The sequence below is a fragment of the Ambystoma mexicanum genome, chromosome 3p, assembly GCF_040938575.1.
Source record: "Ambystoma mexicanum isolate Mex_15411 chromosome 3p, UKY_AmexF1_1, whole genome shotgun sequence".
NCBI classification, from domain to species: Eukaryota; Metazoa; Chordata; class Amphibia; order Caudata; family Ambystomatidae; genus Ambystoma; species Ambystoma mexicanum.
Genome location: NC_090925.1, coordinates 1,167,441,121 through 1,167,453,723, shown reverse-complemented (window position 1 = coordinate 1,167,453,723; position 12,603 = coordinate 1,167,441,121). Strand labels below are relative to the sequence as shown.

At 45.1% G+C, this 12,603-nt stretch overlaps 1 protein-coding gene across 2 annotated transcripts in view; it reads right to left on the bottom strand.

Moving 5' to 3' along the window:
• The window catches only part of CAMLG (calcium modulating ligand), a 207,286-nt gene that overhangs the window by 128,195 nt on the left and 66,488 nt on the right, over positions 1–12,603 (bottom strand). For both annotated transcript variants that reach the window (XR_011304517.1, XM_069652571.1), the window contains exon 3: positions 3,388–3,453. Coding sequence is in view for 1 of the 2 variants with exons in the window: in XM_069652571.1 (XP_069508672.1) it covers positions 3,388–3,453 (66 nt within the window). In the remaining variant the exon portion in view is untranslated. The remainder of the gene's footprint in view (positions 1–3,387; positions 3,454–12,603) is intronic.

Sequence of the window (12,603 nt, the reverse complement as noted above, 5' to 3'; positions counted from 1 at the left end):
GCCACTTGCCGTTGTTTTTTTTTACAACGAAGTATCGGGAGTAAACTCCTTCACGTCTCTCGGACACCGGAACCAATTCTATAGCCCCTTTTTGTAGCATAAGCACTACTTCTTGTTGTAATATTTGCAGGTGGGGCTGAGCCGAAAACACTGGTGGAATGTGCAATGGCCTGCTTTTGAACTGCAAAGAATGACCTGGTTTCACTGTGTCCAATACCCACCGGTCTGATGTTATCTTTTCCCACTCGTCCACACGGTGAGACACCCTGCCTCCCAGGACGTACTGAAGCACGTCATTGCTGGTTCTTGGTTTGTCCTTCGTCGACTATGGATAACTTCCTCTTCTTCTTGAAGTGTGATAGTCTTGACCTCTTCGAGCAGTTTGGGAAGCCCGCCTATAGCCTTGAGAGGAGTACGACGGCCTACTGAAGGACCGGTCCCTGGCTGACACGAATCGGGAATTTCCTGACGCTCCTCTAAAGGAGCGAAACGAACAGAAACTTCTGCCACTCTGAAGGGCTCCGAGGGAGCGTGCCGTGTCCGAGTCTTCTTTCATGCCTTTCAAGGCCTTGTCCACTTTCTCTCCAAATAGCTGATCCCCTTCAAAAGGCATATAAAGCACTTTATATTGTACTTCTGGTTGAAAGTTCGTGCATTTGAGCCAGGCTTGCCTCCTCAAAACCACCCCATTGTTAATTTGTTTAAAACCTGATTCCGCCAGGTCTACCGCTATGTTTATTGAGTGGTTTGACGCCTCTTCCCCCTCACGCACCAGCAACATAGCAGATTTTCTATGTTCGTCCGGTAGATGTTCCAGTATGGGTGCTAAACGATGCCACATCTCTCGGTCATATATCGCCATAATAGCGAGAGAGTTGGCTGCTTTCACCGTTGTTGCTCCTATCGACACTACCTTCTTGCCAAAGGCATCTGGTCTTCCTAGCCTCACTATCCGGAGGAGTTGTACATTATGTTGTGACCTTGCCTTTCGTGCAGCAGCTGCCGATACCACCGATTCCGGAGAAGGTTGAGAAGACAAACATTTTGGAGTAGACTCAGGAGCTTTAAATTTCTTTAACAGTCTACCTTTAACCGCAGGCTCCGAGAATGGATGGCGCATTGTCCGTAACCCCTCTTGCCATACATGATCTAAAATGGGAACCGAAAATAACCGATTATCTCCTCTTCCCCATATGATCAAACAAGAAACAGTCTTTCTTTTCTTCCTCCTGGGCCAGGCCAAACTCAGTACATGCCTTACCCATCATTGTGTGGAAGGAACCAATGTCATCCAGAGGTGCCGGTTGAGCCGGACTTCTTGGAGCTTCCATCTCAGCCTCCGACTCCCATGTCGGGTCCCTAGAAGGGGACGAAGATATATCTGATAAAGAGTCTTCTCGTTCCAACTCAGACTCTGGTAGTTCTCCTTCCTCTGGTCGCGAGCGTGGAGGATCTTCATGAACCGGAACGGCTGTTGATGCCATAGCCGTCGGCCGGTGGGAAGGGCCTGGCTCGTCGTCGGCTGTAGTATGTAGCCCTGCCAGAGCACCAACTTGAGGCAACTTCGCATCCAGTTTACTCAATAGAGTTTGTAGTGTAGACAATACCTCCAGGGATAACACAGCCTGATGATCGAGTAAAGGAGCTGTAACTGGAATACTTTGCCCACTGGAGAGCGTCAGCGAGCTGCCCCCTTGTAATCCATGCGCCGTAGTTCCAACCACTGGTTCATGGTCATCTTCCACAGAGGAATTGAAAAAAGCCGCCTTCTACTACAACAGGGTCTCTGGTAAGATCGGATCATAGACCTCCGGTCGCCAGCCTTCCTGCGGGGCCTCCGTCGACGATGCCAACTTCGATAGTGGTCTGACTCGACGGAGCTACTGAAGGAACGATCTGCATCAATGGTAATGAGGGCGTCGACGATCGCACTCCCGTCGACAACAGTGGATGTTGTGCAGAATCCTGAGGCGCTCCCGCCTTTTTTGAGCTCGACTTGTGTTTCGACGAATCTTGACTCGAGGATGACCTATGGTCGTCACCTGAGGAGGTTTTTGACAGGTCTTCTCTCCTTTTTTGATGAGGAGGAAGACGAAGCTTTTGTTTTTGATTAAGATTTCCTCGTACAATGTTTCTCTGAGGAACTTTTCTCCATAGAACGCACCTTCTTCGCCAGAGGTTCCTTAGATACAGAACGGCGGTAGACCACCGGAGACTTAGCTCTCAAGGTCAAACTATGGTTGGACTCTACCTCCGAGGGGGGGGGGGGGTACGCTCCCGCCCTGTCATTCAGCCACGTCACCAGCCGTCTATTTCGGTCTTTCAGGGTCTTCTGCAAGAAGCCTTTACAAATGTCAAAATTGTCCGCCGAATGAGGAGGGTGGAGACAATATAGACAGTCCATATGTCCATCTCCTTCGTACACCTTTTTTAATCCGCATGTAGCACACGGACGGAATAGAGCCTTCCCAGACATTGGAAAAGAGACGAAAAAAACAACCTTGTAAAATAGCAGATGACACAAGGTGATCCCACTACTTTGGAAGACGGTTGAAATCTGAAGGGAGCCGCAGGGGCGGGGCCCAAAATGGCATACATAGGACACAAAAGTGTCCCAATTTTTCCTATGGAAAACGTCTTTATAAATGTACCGAGGGTTCCCAGTCTGAAGCATGTGAATCCATGAAAGATCCAATGCTGGAGAAGTAATTTATGGTTTTACTCCCCATGAATAGGTGTGTCCTATACTAAATGTGGTTGATAAGGTCTGACTTGGCTGCCTAGAAATACTGTTAAGATTTGGGGTCTGTTTACTTTAAAGCATTGTGTTGTGTTTTTATATTGTGATTATAATTCTAACCAAGTGATTACCTACCCCCCCCCCCGTCCCCCTGCCAGTTTGATCTTGGCCTAACTTGTAATTTATAATAAACCTTTTTTTTTATAATACTTCTACTTGTCAGTGTTTGTTGAACCTTTGGCATAATACAGGTTCTTTGTACCCTCCCACAGCCCTCTCTCCCTCCTAAGATAACCCTGGCTGCTCGGTCTATGCTACCATATACTCAGGTGGTGCAACCTTGTACTAAGAGTGGAGTTGTGTGCTGTCTCACTTGAATGGTTTTACTAAGCCCTTAGTTGGACTTCAGAAAAACTGTTGTAAGAGTGCCCCTTAAACAGGACATCCAAGGGCCCAAGACTGGCACACAGGAAGGGCTACCCACATCGATCATTAACACCAGAGGATGGTATTCATCAAAGGTGCATGAAAGGGGGGGGGGGAGGGTGTAATCAACTTATCAAATCATTCAAGCTATTATAACCCACAGATCCCTTTTAATTCCAGTAGTTAATTGCTAATAAATGTCAATATAAAAACAAGCTTACCTTTGGAAAATACTTGGACAATCCCATGAATGCAAGTTGCAGAGTAAGGAATGGAGCAAAAATTGACTGTGGAGAGATGGAAAATCATTTGAATGAAAATCACCAGCATACAACATAACACTTTTGTAAAACATGAACAATTTCAGACGTGCCCAATGTTGCAAAAAATCCACTACCATCTGATATGGAAATGAGCGCCAACATCCTTAGCAACTGCTTAGTACTTCATCAAGCAGAGCAAATAATGCAAATATATCAATAGAGTTCAGAATACATATTTTGGTGACAAGGCTATCTGTCCACAAACAAAGATTCTCAACTCTGTAAAAAGGGACAGGAGAGATGCCCATGGCCTGCAAGTATTCCTGAAGAGATGTGTAGCATCCCTAGAATCATCAATAGTACCACATCTTTCCCACAGACATCTTAAAATATGTGATCTGGTAAAGTATTTGAGCTGAATGGCTTCCATTTTCAAGTAGTTTGCATGAACCACAAGTTCGTAGAAAATTAAATGAAATTAAACTTATTTACAGGGGGTAACTGTCATAGGTTATGGTTATGTCCTGAGCGCATTGCCCTGGTCAATAGTGCTATGTGCAAGAACACCAGTCCTCACGGTAGTTAAAGGCTATGCCATCTGGCTAATGCGACTAGCCTGAGGCCGGGGCAGACAGTACTCCTATACATAGAACCCACATGGAAAGGCAAGATTATGTGCCCTGTGCAGATGGCATCATACGGGGCATGGCTTTAGCCTAGGCCCAATACCCATATACCAGACAGTAATGTTGCAAGGAATTGCATGGCGCACACACCCACAGGGAGAGCTGCGATTCATTTATATCTATACAATTAGTTAACTGTTTTACAATGCACATTGCGAATTATTTTGATGCACAATATTGTCAGGCGCAATACAGTCTTCTGTTGACCGACATGTGGACTGTAACAATACCCAGTCAGGTATTAAGTTAGCTATTCTTTTGTTGGATTATATATTTTTTTTTCAATATTGAACTTTAATGTACCCTTGATGCATGAATAACTAGAGAAATGTGTTACGTTTATGTAAATAAATTGTTTTCAAGTTAATAGAGGAAGAGGTTTCTTTGGGACCTCAATAAGAGTGACTGGGCCACCAGTGTTACCGATGACTTGTGTTGGTATTTAGCTTTTTCCCCCTTTGTGGAGAGGGATCAGCCCGGAGCATCTTTCACAGTGACGTTTTGACTAAGTTTATAAACAGCTTGTTGAAACAATGAAGAGTAGTAGTGCACCCTAAAACATATATTGTATCAGAGACGTCTCCTCACCATCTGCTCCTTTTACATGAAACATTATCTACCCTAGCTTTCTTTGAAGGTTTTGGGTTGAGAATTTGCTATGGCAGGCCCGTATTGGTGTACTACACCATTTGTTGGCCATAGGACCAGATCATCATGATACACGGGGAGGGTGGTGGGGACCAAGAGCACTTCAGACTCTGGATGTTTCAAGCATCATAGAGCCCCACTCCTTCCCCCTCTGACATTTCTGCCACTGGCACTGTCCACTGATGTAGTCTGCATCAACCGACCTGGGAGCGGGAGAGCACTGGAGTACTCTGGCAAGTTGCAGTCTTCAGTTCCAATTGTCAACCACCTAAAAAAATAGAGGTGGGTTGTGGTAGATGCAGCCGAAGGTTATATGATGGCGTGCGGTTAGGCGAGGTCGGAGGAAGGTCCGGATTTGTTAGGGTTCAGAATGTTGCTGGGCCTTCAGGCGGACGAGCAAGGCCAGCACGAGTTAAAAAATGGCAATTACTGCACCTGTTATGGTATCCAGTTAATATGTCGGAAAAAAAAATTTGAATGACAAAAATGTCGAAAACATTTTACCAAAAAAAAAAGTCAAATGTATTTTTTTAATTGACTTTGTTTCGCGAGTAAAAAAAGGGTTTAAAAAAAAGGGGGTTAGGGGAACCCCCGCATTTAAAAAAAATAAATAAAGACATTCGAATTGTTCTTTTTCGGTAACATTTGACATTTTGGCATTTGAAATAATGTAATTCGTAACACTCACTATAAACCCCATGTTATACACAGTAGTATTCGTTTTTGGAAGCCAGAACATATCAGACCAGGAGGCAAGCACTACCACCAAGGACATTATTTCTTTCCCAGTGAAAGGCATGACATGGGCAAGAAGAGGCATGAATCGCTTGGAAAGAGCCACTTGCAGAGATTTAAGACATGACTGACGCCGGAGGACCCAAAAAAGAGGATTGCAACTAATCATAAGCTGTGGCTAGGATCAGTAGGATCAGTAGGATCACAAGCCCGAACCAGAAAAAATAGCCTAGATGAGATCCGGAGGGCCTATATACTTCTTGCACAGAGTTTACTCCACATAGGACCACCTGGAGGCATAAAGAAATATATATATATATATATTCAGATACACAATGTATCCCTAGTGATTGAGCATTTGAGGAGCGCTGTGGAATTTCCAAGCATTCAGGGGTGGCCACAGACTACAAAATGATGTTCTGACAGGACGGAGCACCGGTCTCGGAAAGTTTGCTTGTGAATAAAGCCTTCAGCAAAGGGCTAGAGAAAATTTAAAGATTTAAAGGGCAGATTACTTCTTAGCATAACTGTGCCCTGTATTGTTTTCACACAGATGTTCCTGTCTTTGTGCAGATAGACTGCCTTTGGTCCAATGTATTGGGACAAGACCCGTAAATAGAATAAGAAGCAGTTAACGCTAATCCTGTTTTAAGAAAGATTTTTCTGCTTGAAACTGAACTATTTCTTCTATAGATTTGGTCTGATTTTTGGGGCTTATTAGGTCTTTTTAGCCTCATTTACTTGCTCGACGCATGTTTGGGGTAAAATTGGTAGTCCTTATGGCTCCCGGTGCAGGAAGAGCTTGTCACTTTTTGTCCTTTGTTTTTATTCTTCAGCACAAGCAGAGAGCTGCAGGGATACGGTGTCCTTTTCCCATTTCTCCATAGTGACATTGTTTAAATATGTTCTGCACTACCATTCACCTAATGCCTTTTGGAGTATAATGCACTCAAAATGGCAAGACCTCAATCAAGGTTTAAGCCCGGTTCGTGGATGCATGTTTGTCTGCTTCCTTTCTGCCCTCTTAACTCAGATGTAGATTTACTAGGGCAGTCAGCCTTGCAGGAGTTATGCAAAAAGGCCTGGTGAGTTTCCTTGGCATTCCAGCTACCCTCCACATTCCAGCCCAGGAGAGGCCTTGTTGCCGAGCAGGAGGGAAGTAGCTTTCTGTTCACTACTGGACTGCTTCGCCGGTATTAATGAGAGAGCGGGGATCTCCCTAGATTGAATTTAGATTAAGAGGAGAGGTTCTGGTGCCATTTCGGCGAGTCTACCACAGAATCCAAAAGCAACACAACATTGGGGAACTGTTGCTGGGTTTACCACTGAGAAATCAAACTACTGCTACGAGAAGCCCTGCTTGCTTATCGACGGGAGAATTAAAGTCGGGTGCCACTAATCAGTCTGAAGCCCTGTATACGGGAATCATCCAGCCACGGGCCATTCCGACTGGTCCATGGCTGCCGGCTCGTCCGCCCTCGTGCGATGGTCGCGGAGCGGCATTCCTGAGAGACGGCGCGGCTCCCACGTCGATAGAAGGCTACGAAATAAAGCCTGAACTTCCCTCCTGGCTCCCGACTTTTTCTTGCTGGCGTTTCCAGCTTCCCCCAGAGCCCTTAACATACTGGCGACAAAGGGATTTTTCTCCACGCTTCCCTCTCCCGTTGCCCGCTTTCCTCCAGCTGGTGTAATCGCGGGGACTTGCCGCCATCTACTGGCCAAAGGAGCAACAGCAGCTATCACACAGTAAGGAGTATTGCATTTTCCATTGTGTACCGCTTTCTTTAGAGACATTGGAAACGAGTGTCTGGGCCTGGTACCGGCCAATCCTTGGATCTGGCTGTGCGTGCTGTTCAGGATTCCAGCAAGGAGGTTGTCAAGTATAGTGCGGACTGCAATGCTGAAGAAACTTTGGATTAGTGACGTGGGCAGTCGCACCCAATAGTTTGCAATAGAACGGAGACAACAATACAGGCACCACCTGTATTTTAACCTACACCTGCTGAACCATCCGTTGTCTGGGTCCAATGGAAAACAATTTTTGATACATACTTAATTGCGATTGGTGGCAAAAGGATTTGATCCAGAGCGGAAACAAGCTATCCTGCCTCAACTGCTTGGGCGTGGAAGGGCATAGGATTTTCGAGACATTGCATGCGATTCATGTTGGTAATGGGCAGGGGGACGTCCCAGATGTTTACCAAGTCACGGAACATGCCCTACATGCCCAATTCTTCTTGTATTAATATTGTCATGGAGCACCATTCATTCTTTTCGCGTTCACAACAGCCAGGCTAGAAAGTGCACTTGTGTGTGGCTTCCTTGAGAGGGCTAACAAAAAATTGTGATTTTGGAGCACATACGGGCAGTGTGGTGCGTGACCAGATGGTGAGGTGCACTGTTCACAAAAAACTGCAAGAGAGGCTTCTGATGGAGAGAGAGATCCTTTCCTGAAACAGGCCAACAGGCTAAACTGGCTGTGCAATCTTCATTCTACTGCATGTACCTCCGGTGGGGGAGTGAACAATGCTGGAAGCAACCCATCAAGAGGTTGAGGCAACAGCCTCCTCCACACAACTGAGTCTGGACTGGTCCCTCCGATGCTCCCCGGGCACAGGCACCCAAGGTGGACATTAGGTGTTAAGTCTGTGGTGAGGGAGACCACATCTCTACCAGCCCACGTTGTCCTGCCAGAGGAGCAACATGTGCCAAATGCAACGGGAAGTGGCATTTGGCGAACGTGTGTATGAAGAGGGGAGATGTGCGATGCATTGAGGAAGAAGAGAATCTGATTATGTGGAGTGAATGATTTACTTATTGCAAATGTAGATGGAGGGGATGTAGATGCTTCATTGTGTGACGTGAAAATTGATGGGCGTGAAATAAGAATTATGGCTGACTCAGGGTCGAGATACACAGTTGTGGGTGTGGATGCTTTGCATGTGCTTGGCATCATTCTAGGAGAATTGGATCCTCCAGACATATCTCCCAAATGTTATGGCGGTTCGCCAATTCACATATTGGTGTCAAAATGTGTTGACATTGCTTTCAAGGATAGAAAAGCCATAGCAGCTAAGTATGTGGCAGACAAGGGTGTAACGCTACTAAACTGGAGGCACCAAAAATGACTAGGGATTGTTCTTGATCCTAATGCTCGGAACCAGTCATGTTTGTGGGGAATGATTGGAGTGACCGTTTTCATAATGTGTTTACTGACCGTCTGGGTTGCCTGAAGGGGTTCAGCCACAAAATCCTGAAAAGGGAAGCGAAACGGTTGTGCACAAAGTACACCCTTTTCCCTTGTTTCTAAGGGAGAAACTTAAGGCTGAGACAAGTTGGAGTTCAATGATGTAATTGAACCCATTGAAGCTGCCGAGTGGGTTTACCCCGTTGTTATTGTAAAAAAAGGGGGACGGCAATATTAGGATGTGTGAACCTCAGGTGACTTAACATTTCGGTAGATCAGCACCCTCTACCCAAAGTACAGGAAACGATTACCATTTTGCACGGTGCCAAGTATTTCTCGACAATTGATTTGTCTAGCGCATATCACCAAATTGTGTTGCATCCCAGTTCTAGGGCACTTACGTAGTTTGTTACACCTTTTGGAGCTTACAGGTTTAAAAGTATGCCCTTCGGATTGGCATATACTGTGGATTTTTTTCAAAGAGTTATGGAGAAGTTGTTTGGGTGGGGGTTGCCTTACGTAAAATGCTTTCAAGATGATATCTTGGTATTTGCTCCTGACCCAGTACGTCATGAAGAGTATGTGTGCAAAGTTTCGAAGATTGTAGATCAAGCGCGTCTCACAGTGTTAGGTAAGATTTTCATAGCAATGGTAAATCTCCTGGCCTGTGTCAACCCCAGAACATGTTGCTTTTACTGGTGGATTATTTTTCCTTATACTTCTGTGAGTGGGATCCTTTTCCCACACTCACCAAATATTTTACTCTTTTTATGGGTATCCTTTTTTTAAGACTCTCCATAGTGTCTTTTAAACATTATCCTCTTTGGCAATAGGTGCCTATTGGTACTGGGTTGCTCTAGGGGCTCCCCTTTTAACTTTCTCTGGCTAACCTTGTGAGAACTACAGTTCCCAAGGGTACAAAGGATCTTTGGATCCATTTTTATTAAGTGAGACCAGCACTCCCCACCTTATGTGGAGTGCTGGGGCAATACAGAGTATCCCCTTTCTCATTTTAAATGTAACATTTATGTTACAAGGACAAACTTACCTTTAATGGCTGTTGGGAGTGAACCTTTTTATTAATTCGGTGTGCCTTCACCGCGGGCTGTTTGCACAGCCCCGGTAAAGGCACCCATAGGTGCTCATTTTACCAAAATGGCCAGTCTTTGCCATTTTAGTGTCCTTGTCTTTTTCTGTTCCTTACCCCGACATTCAGGGTGGGAAATTCCTTTGTGTGATTTTTTATCTTCAGCACGAGTCCTGCGGACTCCTCGCCCAGGCTCCAGCGTGTCTGTGAAGGCAGGAAGAGAGTGAGTACTCTGTAGCCCGTTGTCTTCCAGCCTGAGTGCGAGATTCCAGTTCAAACTGGGAGGCTGGCTGTCCTGAAACTTTGACTGCTGCAAGGCGGTTTGATTGGCTGTTTTCCTGCATAAAAGTCTGAACCTGGAAGCTGAAGAGGTAGTCAACCACTGGAACCAAAACCTAAGATGAAGAATGTGCGGCTGAAACAATTCCAGCGACCAGACAGCCTGCTATGTAAATGGAGCCTGTTGTAGCCCTTCCGTCCAATCGACCCGAGGACTCTGAAAACAGCGATCCAGAACCTTGTAAGACCCACTTGACTCAAGACCTGCGTTTTGAGCTAACCCACGCTGTGCTGCGACCTTGCGGGGCTGCAATACCAAACTACCCTTGGACCTCGAGACATTGTGTGGTACACAGTGTTTCCGAATTCCAAATCTCACTGAAATTTCTTGGGCAGGCTGCTGGATCTCCAGAGGCACGATTGCAGTCCGAAAAGTCCCCTCACGAGAGTGCTGGACCTTGCAAACTACGAGAATCTGACCAGCGATATTCTGTCTTCTTCTGAGCTCCTGAAAAAGGCGCCAAATCCACAGTCGCATCCAGCGGCAAGGAAAACCTTGCATAGAGCCTTACCCATGATCATTGCTGCAAAAGTCGCTCCAGTGTCCTGTCTTCTGCCTTCTTACAATTCAATAACCGTGTTTTTTAGCTGCAGATCTTGAAGTCCTCCTGCTGCAAGATCTTCTGTGCTGATGTACTGTGCTGGCTTGGATATTTACTTACCATAAGTCTCTCGTGATTCCTGTGTAGTTTTGGGGTGCTTTCTGTGATTGGGTGGTCTGTGGTCCAGTTCATCCAGGCCCACTGCTGGAATCCTCCTACGTTGTCTTCTGTGAAGGCCCTAGACCCTCAACTAACTGTTAGAACAAGTACTTACTTGTTCTAACAGTCTTCCTTAGGAACTCTGAAATGAATAGAGTCCAATTGTGTTGCACTCACACTTGTTCTTATTTCATTCAAAGTAGAAAAAATGACGAAAATAGGCAGTAGTTGTTGATACCTCTGAATTTTGTAGTTGCTCAGTTGCAAATGCCTTGAAACAATTGAATTTACTTCATTCAATTAATATGGCGAATCACAGATAAATTCTCTTGGTCAATAATAGTTATTAGTGATCTCACAGTTGTGAAATGCCTTGTAACAGTTGAATTCAATTCATTCGAATTGTATAGTTACAGTGCTGATTGTGACTGTACCATGTTGTTGTTCCCCTTAAATCATAACTCACAAATGAGTGCTCTTTATACGCATTAATGCACGCTGTTTGCTCCCCAACACGTGTTTCCCCACCATTTCACCTGGCGGTTCATCAGGAGGCACAAATTCGAATAAGTAATGGTTTTTCAGAGATACCAGTATTGTAACCGGATACTTTTAGCTCTGATTATTCACTGGTTATTTTCCTCAAATAAAAGATTGATTCTTTTTGAAGGTTACAATATTGCCCAAGAGAATTTAGGCAAAAAACAGAATATATTTTGTGCTGCCTTTTTATGTGAATTTGGTAAAAAAACAGCGAATTATTCAAGTACTTACAGTTGAGTGACTTTGCGCTTTAGACAGTGGATTTTTACAAATGGCTTCTCCAAACTTGAGACTTAAAATTTTGCCGTGGTGGTCTTGTTGCTACCTAAGTATAAGGATGAGGATAGCCATGACTAAATATAAGATACCATCTTGTGAGTGATTTGCCCTAACTTATTATTAATTTAGAGTGAGCCTTTTAAACAGATGAACAAGTTACTTACCAACTGTAACGTTCTTTCGACTGGATGTTCCTCCCACGTATTCCTCATCTTATGATAATCGTTATCTCCAGCTTCGCTGCTTCGGCAAAAAAATTCTCGGCAGAGGGTGCTATGCTCGAGGTCGTGGCGTCGATTGTCCCTCGACGGTCTCCGTACCGTGTCGACGTCACTGATGGTATAAGTAGCTCGAGCCGCGCCGTTGCTCCAGTTCTGTTTTTTTTCGATGAACACATAGGAGGAACACCCAGGCGTGCCCCATGACTGATACACACTTCGTGAGAGGAAAGTGTAAGAAAACGTAAACTGTACTGCGGGGTAGGATGGGAGGGTCGATGAGGAATACGTGGGAGGAACATCCAGTCGAAAGAACGTTACAGTTGGTAAGTAACTTGTTCTTCGAATGGATTGTGTCCTCCTAAGTATTCCTCATTTTATGATAGACTCCCATAGCAGTAGTAATTTTGGAGGTGGGAGTATTAGTTTTCAGTTTTCATGGACAGAATGCAGAACTGCCTTGGCAAATAAACCCTCATTAGAGGAGGCAGAATCCAAACAATGTTTTAGAAAAGTGTGTATTGTTTTCCAAGTAGCAGCTGAACAAATATCTGCTGCCGGGACTCCCCTCTTTAGAGCTGTAGAAGTAGCCATACTCCTTGTAGAATGGGCACGAAGCCCATCTGGTGGGTCTTTTCCTGCTAACCTGTAGCATTCAGTTATGGCTAAGATGATCCAGCGGGATATTGTCTGTTTTGTAACAGATAATCCTAGTTTATGACCAGTATAACCCACAAATAGTTGGTCATCT